Here is a 14,055-nt window from a genome sequence, read left to right as displayed (position 1 = left end):
TTAATGGAGTTAACTTCATGTAATAAGTTGCAGTGAATGCCTTTTGTTTACTGCTATTGTTTAAGTTTGTAGGCTGTAACAGAGTTTGTATTCATATCAAGCACATAAAAGCACTTCTATAAAGGTTTGAGACTGCAAAGACAACAATTTCACAGTCCAGTGGCCCCCAGTAGTCTTCCTTTTGAATGACTAATAGACTGCTTTGAGAATAATCCTGAACTAATAGTGAGCATGCAGAGTTGGCTTCAGTCTTTAAGTCTAATGAACCAAAGTTCTTGCAAATTACATCTTTTTGTGCCTTCAGTTCAGGCTTGTGTGTGTGAAAAGATGACTTTTTTCAGCCTTTTTCGTTAAATCTCGGGCACAGATTTCGTTGTTAACATTTCACGGCATATTTTGGTTCATCACCCTGCCACGCGAGGTCTGCATCATCTCATAACAGCTCTTACAAGTGAATGTTAAAAAGCCATGCACTTTGCAAACTCACAGAAATCAGTTTAGATTGTTTTCCTTCCAAAATCAACACAATTCTTTATGCAGCAGAATGAAATCACATTACATCTACAACCTAATTACAGGACAGAGCAGATTTCAGTGTGTGTGTGTGTGATGGAAGAAGTGAAGGGCTCTATGCATGCATTTCACTTCATTCAGTCCTGGGAGTAAATAGAAATTGTATCCAACTTTCAAAGCAACTGGAATTAACAGTAAGAGCACCGGGGCACTCGTATAGTTCACCAGGTTAAACAAGCGCTAAGGTACACTCTAAGGCTGTCACAGAGGCCTGGGTTTGAATCCTCCCCGAGGTCATTTGCTGCGTGACTTCCCCCTTATTCTCTTTCTGAGCTTTTCTGTGTCAATAAAGGCTAAAAATCCCCCAAACAGTGAGCACAGTAAAGCCTAACAGGCACACAGCAGGGTCTGTAAGTAGTATTTTGCTGAGAAGGTTTTGTTTTAATGTTGCTGTTTTTTTAATATCACTTTCACAAACATAAGCACATAAAAATATGTCATGCAAAGCATTTCTGGTGATAGTTTGATTCTCTTTTACTGAGCCAAAGTGTGTGGCATTAATACTTTAAGTTATCTACGTAGCAGTGTATCAGTACAGGGCAATAAAAAAGTGGATGTTGTACGTTATACAAAATGATATAAAATATTTTAGTGTAGCATTATTGTGATCTCCAGACCAGGTCAGGTGATGGCTCAGCTGATACCTGTTTAAGCTGCTTTAGCCGGCCTAAAGTTGCTGCACACATGTAAAACATCTATCCCTTTATAATTTATTTATTTATCCTTTGCAGTCAGTGACTCCCTAAAGTCTAGAAGCCGTGGATTGTTTGTTCGTCTCTGTGCATTCACTTTTGTATTTAATAACTAAAGGCATGCTCTGTTGGGTTGAGATCAGATAACTCAATTGGCGATTGAAGAGTATCCCTTTGCTTTCCCTTGAGAAACTCTCATCCATTTGCACTGTTAAGCTCACCTCATTTCTCTGACTCTGAGCAGAGAGTAGAGCCCCGTACGCTCAAGAATTCATCCTGCTGAGTCTCACAGCAGTCACATCATCAGTAGACAGTAGTGATCTGTTTCCACTGGCAGCTATTCATGCCCGTGCTAAAACATCTCCTCGACTATGTTTTACAGACGATGTGGTGAGCTTTGGATCATGAGCTGTGTCTCTCGTTCTCCATACTTTTCTTTCCCATCATTCGGGTACAAGTTAATCTTGGTTTGTCTAAAGACTTTTTAAAGATCTATTCGGGCTCTTTCAGATGTTTTCTGTCATCTCAACTGTAGAAGGACAACTTCTGTGGTGGCTTTTCAGGCCTTTCAGCCACTACATTCTTGTAGTCCAAAGTTTTAGCAATCTTTAATTGGTTTATTTTGTTTTTTAACCTGGAGATGAGCGATGGCCTTCCTCACTTATATAGACATCTCGTTGGCCCTCATGTTGAGCATTCCAGTGAAAAAAGACCAAATGCAAGTTCACTTAAAATAACTTCCAGATCATTTACTTGCTTAATCTGCTATGGAGTAACAAGAGAAGAGGCCTCATCTGGCCATGAAACTGCGTGCCAATTAATTGTCCAGTAGCATGTTGAGTTGGGACTTTGTATTAAAAAATGTCTGTAATTTCTACACAGTTAATGAAATACTTTAGTTAAACCCCTTGAATTCAAGCTGAAAGTTTCCACTTCAATCACAAATTGACTGTTTGACTTAAAATCCACCGTGTTCGTGTACAGAGGCAAAATTAAAAAAATGTGTGAACTTAACTGTATATATGGAACAGTACGTAGCATAACATTTGAATAAAAATATAAATTAAACAAAGCTAGTTGCTCACTGAGTAAATGATGACATTGGAGCAGTACAATAAAAAAAAATATGAAAGGAAAGGAACAGCGATTCAATGAAAATATAAACAACCTGATTTGAAATGACCAAAAAGGATTTTAGAATAAGTGAAAAGATGGGAAGAAGCAGACGTTTAAAGATAACCTATTCCCTTCAGAGGCAACATAAAAGCTTTTTTTTTTAACCAACTTCCTTTGATATAAAAGAGACATTAGAAATAAATATATAAATTACTGCAGATTGAAATGATAGTCTTTTTCTGTGATGACTAAAACAGTTTGTCAGGTATTTACTTGCATATAAAATGTGTTTTTGTGACAAACAGAGTCATCAGATGTTTCAGCTCCTCTCGGCTCAGTGGAAGGATTTAGTATCTGTTTCCCCCTTTGTTTAATGGTGAAATCATCGAGAGGCAAGTATTTTCTAAAAAACAAACCCCTCTAAAAACCCGCTGTGTGGTATGTATCCAGGATTTTACTGAAATTGGCTGCGTCTTACAATTTAGCAGCAGGAACACAGACCAGACAAGTAAACAAAGGCAAGGCAAAAAAAGGCAAGGTATCACCTGCCAGCCGATCGGAAAATGTGTAGCTGTGAAAAGATCATGTGTGGTATGGGAACAGGATCCATTTCAGGGGATATGTTGCAAAAAAACAAACAGAAAACTGGGGGAAGGGGACTGGTATATATATTCTAGTGGTGACCCAGGAGCAGGTGGATGTAGGAGTCGGGTGGATTTGACCGGTGTGGAAAGTCTGCGAATATCTGGTAGATGGAGAATGGCAGGAGGGAAAGTTCCTACGAAATGCATGAGCCTGGGTGAAATGAGAAATGGCTTGGGACTGAGGCAGAGTGCGCAAGATAAAAACAACTGAGATAGCTGTCTTGACAGGCGTGTTTAGCTGCTGAAAAGCTGCTGAAAGATATTTCCCTCAGAAGTTAGAGAGCGAGTTAAAAGGGAGAAGAAGAAACACAGAATTTATATTCACCAGGTGGCCCGAAATATGAGCCTGAATGGATGTTAGTGTTGTTAAAAGCAGCTGTTTGCTGGTGAATGTTCACCCCGTCAGTTTAAAACTCAGCAGTTTTGACCCGTCGGGTGACCGCACCAATTTTGTTATTTTATATAGATTTAAGTGGCATCAAACTGGAAAAGCAGAGGTGTCCTTCAGACCTTCGGTGTTTTATTCCAAAAGGTTTGACTGTAGCCTTGATCAAATATGACTATACCAATGATTACAAATGAAATTCTAATAGAATTTTATTATTATTATTGTTATTATTATTATTATTATTATTATTATTATTTGGTATTTAATTTTAGAGTAATAGTACTTGGATGAAGTTGATCTAAAAGTTGCAAGGCTCTTTGGTTTGGATGCTTTTTTAAGTAAATAAAAGAACAGAATGAGCTGCAAATCTCATATTTTATTTACAGCAGAACACTGAAAACATATCAAATGTTTAAACTGAGAAAATGCACAAGTCTAGGAAAAAATAAGGTCATTTTGAATTTGATGGCAGATGGTAGCATCCTGTCTTCTTCTGACAGCAGTGCGTAACATCTGGAAGCTGAGGAGACCAGCTGTTGGATTTTGGGGGAGGAATGTTGTCCCATATTGTCTGATGTATGATTCTAGCTACTCAACAGTCCTGGATCTTCTCTGTTGTATTTTGTGTTTCATGAAGCTCCCAATGTTTTCAGTTCTCTTCAGCCACGCCGCAGCACTGTCTTTCTGAAGTATGCAAGGCCTTTCCTGAAAAGACGTCATCTGGATGGGAGCATATGTTGCACTAAAACCTGGATATTTCTTTCAGCATTCATGGTACCTTTACAGATGCGGTGCCGATTTTAAAGGCACTAATGTCCCCGCAGACCATCACGGATGCAGGCTTTTGAATTGAGTGCTGATAACAAGCCAGACCACAGAACAGTTTCCCATTTGGCCTCGATCCATTTTAAATGAACTTTTGCCCAAAGCAGTGATTCAGAATTCACACATGACTTCTTCTTTCGTGATGGAGCTTTAACTTGCATTTGGGGATGGCACATATTTATTCACAGACAGCAATTTCCAAAAGTGTTCCTGAGCCCATGCAGTGACTCAGGGTCCAAAGATCACAGACATGATTTTGGACCTTGTCACCTGTACACAGAGATTTCTCCAGATTCTCTCTTTTGATGATCTTCCATGTAGATGATGAGATGTTAAAAGTCTTCACAATTTTACAATGTGGAACATTATTCTGAAATTGTTCCATAATCTCTGCCCATCTTTGCTTTTGAGAAACTCTGGAGAAAAACTCTTTTTACACCCAATCCTATTACAGACCTGCTGCCAATTGCAAATCATTTTTCAAAATGCAGGTTACATATTCGTCCATGTGAAAAGTCCAGTTGTGTTCAAATAAAAAAAAAAATATTGATGCATACCTCTGAGCAGTGGTTTTTAAGACTCATCGCACTTAACTGATTTGTTTTCTGCTCACCTGAAATACTTTACTTTGAAAGGGTGTGCAAAGTATTTGAGAGCCAGTGCTGTAGTCAAACGATGTTCTCCCTTCAAACGAGTGCAGGAGGAAATGTTTTGAATCGAGTGAGAAAACACGTAAAAATGACTGAGAAGCTTTCATAAAATGAATTAAAACCTCCTTCAAGAGTCTCGATCTTAGTTCATAGTTTTAATACTGTAGTCGTAATACAAATTCTGTGGAAGAAGCACAGCTGTCAATTTGGTAAACAAATGAAGTAGATAATCATAAAGCTTTGCATGACACAATTTTATTTTTATTAAATTATAATTCAGTTAATATTTTTTGTAACTGAATTATAATTTCTGTAATAGCTGTTGAAAAATTTTCAGTCTGGAAAAAAGTGGTGGGCTAAAGGAGTGATTGAATAGCCATCAACAGCACCGTGAACACTGGGAGGCTAAAACTGTCCCGATACCTTGATGCTGGACTAAATGTTCCATCTAGTACTCCTGCTTTTGAGACTGATTTGAGAATACAAGCTGTTTTTTCCAGCAGATTCATACTTGAGCACATCGCAGCTCAACAGGGTCGCAATAACATCAACACACAGTCTCGTATCTGATGTGCTTGTTAAAAAAAAAAAGAGAAACGAGCTCCAGAAGTCTCCATTACTCACAAGAGGATTTTAGGCGTTAGTTAAATCACACACCAACAGCCACGTTCGTGCACACTACCAGAATAATCCTATTAACTTGCACTGATAATGCATGCACGACGATGTGTAAATTTTCCTCCCGCTTCCTCTGAGCTGCTTTGTTCTGATGCTTCGTGTGTTTTCCTTCAGGGAGAAGCTGAGCGAGCTCCGACGGGAGAAGCAGAAGTTGGTGGAGAAGATTATGGATCAGTACAGAGTCCTCGAGCCCAGCATGCCATCCCCAGCCAGCAAGGCCAAGTACATTATATAAATTTGTTTACATGTACAATACACCAAGCTGCTAATGTATTTGTTAATTACACCCGTGCAGTATATAATACAGGAGTGAGTGATATTGATTTCATGTAGAAAGGCAGTTGAAGCTGTTGGATATGATAGGTGTAGGTCAGATTCTCACCAGACACAAAAAAGATGGGCACCGTTAGTGATTAGCCGGCGAACACAGCAGAGAAAGTTGCAGTGAAAGAGCCTGAGAGATCCCTCAGGAGGTAGCGGAGACAAAAAAAGAGTTAAAGGAGAGTAAACACTAACTTTAAATTCTCAACTGTTCCCTGAAATAAAGACTAAACCTAAGTAAATTCACATTTTGTAAACTCGTAGTTTAAGTTTAAGGAAGCCATAATACAATCTGGATTCGTACACTTTATTAGGGACAGTTCAGCCACTGTTACAAATATGGAAACTCCACTACTTTAATATTTTTATCCTCTTTATTTACGTGCATGAATGTACACTTAAAGACACTTTTTTAAGTAAAACAGAAAGTAGAACAGAAAAATGAGGCTACAGTTTACTCGGGCTCACCAAAACTGGACAATAGAAGACTGGAAAACGTTGCCTGGACTGAGGAGTCAGTTTCTGCCATGACTTTCATGTGTAAACAACATGAAACCATGGATCCATCCTGGCTCCAATAGTTCAGACTAGCGGTGATGTAAGGGTTTGGGAGATATCTTCTTGGCACGCTTGTACCTGCTGAGCATCGTATAAGGACCACAGTCTGTCTGAATGTAGTTGCTGATCCTGTCTTTTCCTTTGACACAGCGTACCGTCTTCTGATAGTTGTCTCCAAACGGATAAGGCACCGTGTCACAGATCATCTCACAGTGCCAACAAAAACAGAACATTGCAGAAAATTAGACTTAGTTGCAGAGTAGCTGCACTGGATTGTTTTACATTGACTGTTTATTAAGTGTGTGGCGAGCCAAGTGTTTTGTGAAGATCCATTTGATATTGTTAAAGTATACATTTTTAAAGTGTTGCCGTGTTATGTTGCATGATTCTGATAAACCCTTTTATCACAAAATCCATCACTACAGGAAAATAAAACATTAACTTGAGATGGATAACATATCTGATAGTAAATGTGTCAGTTAAAAACCAATGAAGAAGAATACAGAATCATATTGTCAGGGGTGGATTTTGGCATCCAGACATGTTGACAGCTGACCATTCTCTTCCTGTACCTTTACACCTTTTTATGGTGGTGACATTTTAATTATAGCGTTTCCAGTTGCACCTTCTACAGGTGAAATCCTGGCGCATAAACGATACATGGCACAAAAAGCATTTTGTGAACAAGATGAAACCCCTGACACTTGGCTTCCTCCCATTGTTTCTGGAAAAATCAGGGTGTGCAGTGCATGCACACACAAACACTCCCATAGCTCATCTCTTTGTAAATGGTCCCTGTCCCCTGTGTCCTCGTAGGAAATCTAACTGGATTGCAGATAGGATGAAGAAGCTAATCAAACCCCGGGGAGGAGGAGGAGGAAGAGAGGGACGCGCCCTCTTCACCGCCGCGGGCAGCGTGGAAAACCTGGCCGACAGCGCTGAATTTACATCAGACACACACGCACCTCAGCCTGGTGAGATCTCACACACACCCACAGAACCAAGCTCACTATACCCCCCTGCCCTTCCTGCACAACGACAAACACACAAACAGCAGCTGACTGGTTTTCACAAAGATATGCTCACATGCTCAGCCCATCAAGCGAGCCTGCAGGCATGCATACAAATCATCTCATGACTACCAAGTGTGGTCGGCATTGATACCACTCTCTTCTCCTTAGATCTCTCCCCATAGAGTGCCAAGACTCACAGAGGCTGGCTTTCTCTGCTAACCACATGTTGAAAGGAAAGAGATTCGTGAGGCTTCATTCGCTTTTTATGCATTTACTGACTGAGAGTCAGAAAGACAACTCTCTGCAGACGCTTTCAAAGCCGGGATTTAATCCTCAACCTGCATTCTTGATGTGTTTTCTCTCTTTCTGACATACCAACATTGTCTCTCACTTAATTTTTATTTCCCTTGCAGTGTGTTTTCTGTAAACCCCTGGATTTCTTAAACTCGTCTCTTTTTATGCCAGAGAAAGACTTGATCTTTCATCTTCACAACAAGCAGAGAAAAGCAGAAAAACTCCCTGAAGTAAAGAGCCAGCTAAGACATTTCTCAAAACTGCTTCCTGTTTAATATGTTTGGGGTGACGTTTACCACAAACATTTAACTGATTCACAGCTGTTTAACATGACGGGTTGGATTTGGAGTAGTATTCTTGCAACGATCAGGCTTGTATCAATGCTAAGCTCTTTTGTTAAAAAAAAGGTGCATTAGATTATCTAGAAAGGAATATTTTATTATATCATTTATGCTTTTAAACAGGTGTATTTGGCAGGTGGGGGAACCCTACGCTTCAGTATTGCAGTGCAGCAGAGTCAAAGTCAACTAACTTTTACTATGAGCTCTAGTAGATTTGTTTTTTGTGTACAAGCTGTGATCAGCTGACCTTTGCTGCTGCTTCTCTGAGGTTTACTGCTCTCTGTGGATTTAGCCAACTACATTTCTACAGTATATAAGCAGATTTTAAAGCAGCACCGTGGCTGCTTTCTAACACTAACCCACTATAATAGTGAAATTGTTACTAAAGAACATCATCAGCTTAAATTCAAACTGATGACTCCCAGTAGACTCCTCCTGGATGCAGGCACTTATTTTGAAGCATTATATAAATTAACTAACTTTCACATTGATGGTCAGTGAGTATATATTTATATGATTTAAATAAATTTAAATTCTGAATTGTTTCAGTGCCTCATCTCTTAGGTAGCGTCTCTGATGCTAGCCAGGATGTAAAGTAAATGTCACCTTGGACATCAGTCTTCCCCAACTCTGCAAACTACTGTCCAGCTTAAACTTTAACTAACATGGAATTATCATCACTTAATTGGTTTGCATAAACACCTCCATCTCCTCTGAGGTTCATGGATGTAGTGAAGGACATGCAGAGGGTTGGTGTGACAGAGGAGGATGCTAGGGACAGGGTGCGATGGCGGCAGATGATCCTCTAAAGGAAGCAGCCAAAAGATGGAGAAGACTTGCAGCGCTGTCCTTACCTTCAAAAATGATCTCTCATCTTCCTCTCCTGTCTTGTCTTTCTTACATCTTTGTCTAACCTTCTCTGTCTCAGAGAAGAAAGCTGATATTTTTCTTCCCCCTGAGAAGTACAACAACTCTAGCTAGCAGGTTCATTGTGCACCACACTGCACAGCTCAAGTGGTGTTTTGGATTTTACTAGTTGAGCTCTTTGAATACCTGCCATTTCAAGAAAAAGGTTAGTCTGTTTATGCTCGCTTCTCTCTTTAGAAGCGCTAGATGCTGAAATACTGGGACAAACAGCTTTGTTAACATCTGTAGTGTATATGCAAGACAGCAAAGAAAAGAAAGGCAAAAAAAGATGATGTTACAGGCGGTACTTAACTGTCTCCACAGCATCAGCTAGATGAAGCATGAAAAATTAACATGATTTATAGTATTTTGTATTAAACTGTCTATCACATTTAATTACTGATTTATGAAGGTGTCAGAATGCACTCTTGCCGACTTTAACCCCTGCTTTTAAGAAAACTTAAAGTTCTAGGCAATATTGGAAAGTGCTCATTATAACTTGTTGTTCATATCGTTCTTATCACACCTCGCATTTCAATTCCTAAGAATATATACATATAGCAAGAGAGATATGCTATTTTAGACATAAAATATCATATCATCCACTCTGTGAGCTCTGATTCTGCTGAAAATAACTCGAACTCGACTCCAGTCTGAACAAGATAAGATGCAGCATTTTTTCAGCCTAATGTCCTAAATGATGCATTTTCATTGTTATTGTTAGTGCTGAAAATGTGCTCGAGTTCTCGGCGGCACTGTTAAGTATTTATTAGTAGTGCATAAAAATACGTAACAAACAGCTTAGAATAGACACTAATGTAGCTGGAAACAGGCATGAGCACACATTTAAGTGTTTAAAATCAATAATTCCAAAATTTGTTATGATGCTATATTTTAAAAGTGTAAAATCATACATCATTAATAATGTTATTGTTGTTAATGAACGTGTTATGTAATATTTTATAAACCAGCCGTTATATGTTTGCATACAGTTGATGTTAAATGTTGAACAGGAGGATTTAATAAATTCTGCTCTGCAATTATTGGCATGTTGACAACTAACTATTAAAAGAGACTAACATTTCAAATGAATAGAATATTTTACATATATGCCACAAATGCCTGCTATAGAGCATGCACATTTAGTTGTTTATACATGTAACATAGTGGCTTGATAATTGCTAAATAAATGTTTAAAATGAAGGGTGAGGAACTGATTTTTCTCTGCTTTTCTGCTGTATCAAACCAAAGAGGTCCAGATCACTTGTCGGTCTCACACTCATGGATTGATGGCTGGCAGTGCTGCAGATTGTACAGGCTTAATGTGTGGCTCAAGGACACTTAGACATGAGGAGGGAAAGAATCAAACTAATAACCTCGCCATTAATGGCAATACAGGCCAACCACCTGAGCCACAGTTATCTTTTCTTTTTTTTCTCGAACCTATATTTGTCCTGAGTCCCTGAAACTGCTTTGGCACTGGAAAAGAAAAAATGTACCTTCTATCTTTGTGCTGTAAATGGGCTCATCTGGCTAAACACAAATGCAGAGGATCCTGTACATGAATATTTCTGAATGAATGATTAACGATAAAATTATCAACTGCAACAGTGAATTTATATTTTGTTTAAGGTTTCCTTTATAATAGTTTATGAATCCTTTTCATACAGTTCCAGACCCTCGCAGTGCTCCGGTCTCTCCTTCTCCCTTGAGAAAATCTGCATCCCAGACAGACCCGGAGGTCTCTCTTCCCGGCGCACCAGCTACGCGCGCTGGCTCCGGGGGCCGTCGTAAACTGGGATCCCGTCACGGCTGGGGGTTGGGATTGGCCAGAGCAGGCTCGGGAGTTTCACAGTCTTTTAGTCCCGGCGACCAGAAGACACATCCACGCCAGCGGCTACGCTCCAGCCAGAACAACGCCGCCGTCCTATGGGAGGGAGAGAGAAGTGCATCTCAGGAAGCAGACGCCCCGTTGACCGGTCAGGAGAGCGCCGAGGAGGATGAAGTGAAAGGTGCGGAGGAGAAAGGGGGCTGAGAAAGATTCATGTTCATGTTTTCTTTTTTTCTTTAAGAAGGAAAACTGTAAATAAGTAACAAAGGGGATTATTCGGAAGAAAAACATTTACCAGCTTGTTCAGATGGATATTTTCAAACTTCTCCTGTGTTAACAAGTGAGCTGCGAGCACATCTTTGGGGTAATAAGAAAAACATTAAGCCAAATGAAAGTCAACTGTAAAGAAAAATAAACTGCACAGAATCACCACACCAACTAAAATCCCTCAAAGGTAGACCTAGTATTTTTTTTCTTTTGTCTTCCAGATAATCAGCACTCGAGTGACGACTGCACAACGGCACAAGACAGAAGTGTAGACTCCCCCCAGCTGAATTAATAACAAATGTTTTATATTATGTGCTCCATGGAAACCGTTTTCATGCCTCTTCTTGTGTGTCTGCATATTTTAAATACAAGATCCTCCTAGTATTTTTGAATACATGAATAAATGCTTTAATCAGTCATTTGAGATCTTACTCATTTGTGAAGCAATTAACACCCTCCTTAGTACATACTATAAATAAAACTAACTGTACGCCATCTATATATCTAGTGCTCCTATTAAAAAAAGCTGAATATTGTGAAAATGTTTTCTTTTTCATTTTAATTCAAAGAGGTAATCCTGCAAGTATTCTGTATTTAAGGCACACAAAGACAACAATTTTAAAGCGTTTTTGTGATTCTGGCTTTTAGCTCATAAAAATTAGAAATCCAGACTCCTAGAATATAAATTATAAATATTGTTTATCTCTTAATCGAGTTCAGTGCATGCAACACAATCATGGGGAAGACTGTTGAACTGACTGTTGCCCAGATCACGATCATTAACACCCTCCACGAAGAGAGCGAGCCACAGAAGGTGGCTCCTGAAAAGGCTCACTGTTTGTGCTGTATCGAACCATATCAGTGGAAAGAAACGGTGTGTTAGGAAAAGGTGCACAAGAAACAGGGTTGACAGTAGCCTCGTGAAGACTGTCTGGAAAGTAGGCTGTTGATTTTCTTTACTCATTTCAGGTATTACCAGCAAAATAGTTGCATGTTTAATCATCTGGGAATTTACCCAGATTTATTTATTTATTTAGACAGAGATCTTGACCCTCCCAATGTTCAGCACAAAATTACGCCGATGATCTGGGCTAAGGAAAAAAGAAACTGGACTGATGCTCAGTGGTCCAAAGTCGACATTTTAGATTAAAGTGAGTTTTTCATTTAATTAGTAAATCAAGATCCTGGGGTCTGTGATCATGCCATGTCTGGTTGATCCGTGATGCTCGAATCCAGAGTCCATGCAGGCATGTAGCAGAATCATTTCAGCGCGCTTCATCCACTTCCATCTGCTTATAAGCTTTATGGAGATGCTGATTTCCTTTTCCAGCAGGACTTAGCACCTGCCCACTGTGCCAAAACTGCTATGAAATGGTTTGCTGACCATGTTAATACTGTGCTTGATTGGCCAGCCAACTGGCTGGGAACACCAGTCATTACCTACTTCTTCTCCAAACTCAGATTTGCTTTTTATTGAATGGCACCACAATTGTCTCCTAATATTAAGAGAAAAAGTATAAATAGAGACTTTTTTTTTAATCAAGTGAGTTTTGTTGTGTTATTCTGAAATGGAGTAACTCACAAGAAATTTAGGCTTTTATTGTGGAGGACTTGTTAGGAACGTAATAATGCTACTTAAGAGTTATGGAACTAAACCCAGACCAGATTGACAACTTTTAAAGGACCAAAAGATTTTTATACTCATATAACAGCTGATATGCTAGAGTCGTTAAAAAGGGAAAGGGATTAAAGGGGTTGGTAAATAACTCTGAATTTATTCTTAGAGTTGGCGACTTGAAGACCACAGCTGACACCACGCCACTGTTTGTTCAGCTGCAATGTTATTCTGCTACATGTGCTGCAGACAAGTAAGCAATGATTTTGAGCCTCTAATCTCTTTTACTGCACTTTCTTTCTACTATGAAAATGTATGTGGTGTATATCAAGAACATGTTAGTTAATACCGGCCAATAACCTGTCCAGACTCGACAGATAAAGCGAATCCACCAGCGAGCTACACAAAAGCTGCAAGCAGCAATTTTCAGTTATGTAAAGATATATGAACTGTAAGGCTTTAAATTGAAACACCTGAGTTTTGTCAGGATGAATTAAAAAATGAGGATGAATTAAAAAACAAACAAACCCTCTGACGCATGTTTATTCACCACAATCTCAAGTCAAGGCAAGTTAAACACTGAGGAAGAGATTACATTAAATAACAGATGAGGAGTTGTGGCTATAAGAATGAAACCAAGTTATGTAATACAGTAAGAACACGAGCATGGGTACTATTCTTTGAGTGGAGGAGGATGACCAGAGTGCTTCAAGCTGATAGGACGCCAACAATAACTCAAGTAACCACTTGTTACAAAATGTATGCAGAAGAGCAACTCTGAGCACACAGATGAGACTTGTGTAAGGTTAGAACAGAAAACTCAATTCACATCTGGACAACAAAAGACTGGAAAAAACGTTGTCTGATCAGATGAGTCTTGATTTCTGCTGCAACATTCAGATGGGCGGGAACAACATCCACCCTGCCTTGTATCAACGGTTCAGGCTGCTGGTGGTGTAATGTGTGGATATTGTCTTGGCATACAGTCTCCAGATCTCAATCCAGTAGAGCACTTTTGGATGTGATTTTCATTGTGAATGTGAAGCTGACACATCTGCAGCAGCTCTTTGATGCTATCGTTTCAATATGGATCAAAATCTCTGAGGTAATGAAGTTACCGGTGTCCGCAATTAAGGACTGGATTGAGTAAGTGGGAAACTCGGTCTTCTGAGAAAGCTTCTTTACTTCTTTTGCAACAGCAGTAACAGCATTTCATCTTAACAAGCCCAGACTAAAAAGTTGCCTCTGTAACTACTAGGAAGCTGAGTGTTTCTACTGTCATAACATTGTCTCCATTTTAATTGTTAACATTATTTATTGATGTATTCAGTTGTATTTTGACA

At 39.3% G+C, this 14,055-nt stretch overlaps 1 protein-coding gene across 1 annotated transcript in view; it reads left to right on the top strand.

Moving 5' to 3' along the window:
* The window catches only part of ccdc88b (coiled-coil domain containing 88B), a 58,354-nt gene extending 46,740 nt beyond the window's left edge, over window positions 1-11,614 (top strand). Inside the window, exons 25-28 of the mRNA XM_005913347.2 lie at window positions 5,681-5,788; window positions 7,262-7,419; window positions 10,670-11,011; window positions 11,319-11,614. Coding sequence (XP_005913409.1) covers window positions 5,681-5,788; window positions 7,262-7,419; window positions 10,670-11,011; window positions 11,319-11,389 — 679 coding nt within the window. The 3' untranslated portion in view covers window positions 11,390-11,614. The remainder of the gene's footprint in view (window positions 1-5,680; window positions 5,789-7,261; window positions 7,420-10,669; window positions 11,012-11,318) is intronic.
* Window positions 11,615-14,055: the final 2,441 nt, after the last annotated feature.

The sequence above is a fragment of the Haplochromis burtoni genome, unplaced genomic scaffold (assembly GCF_018398535.1).
Source record: "Haplochromis burtoni strain Fernald_Lab_line unplaced genomic scaffold, NCSU_Asbu1 Contig_4, whole genome shotgun sequence".
Classification (NCBI taxonomy): Eukaryota; Metazoa; Chordata; class Actinopteri; order Cichliformes; family Cichlidae; genus Haplochromis; species Haplochromis burtoni.
Note: the sequence above shows the minus strand (reverse complement) of the source record. Positions and strands in the feature narration are given on the sequence as shown.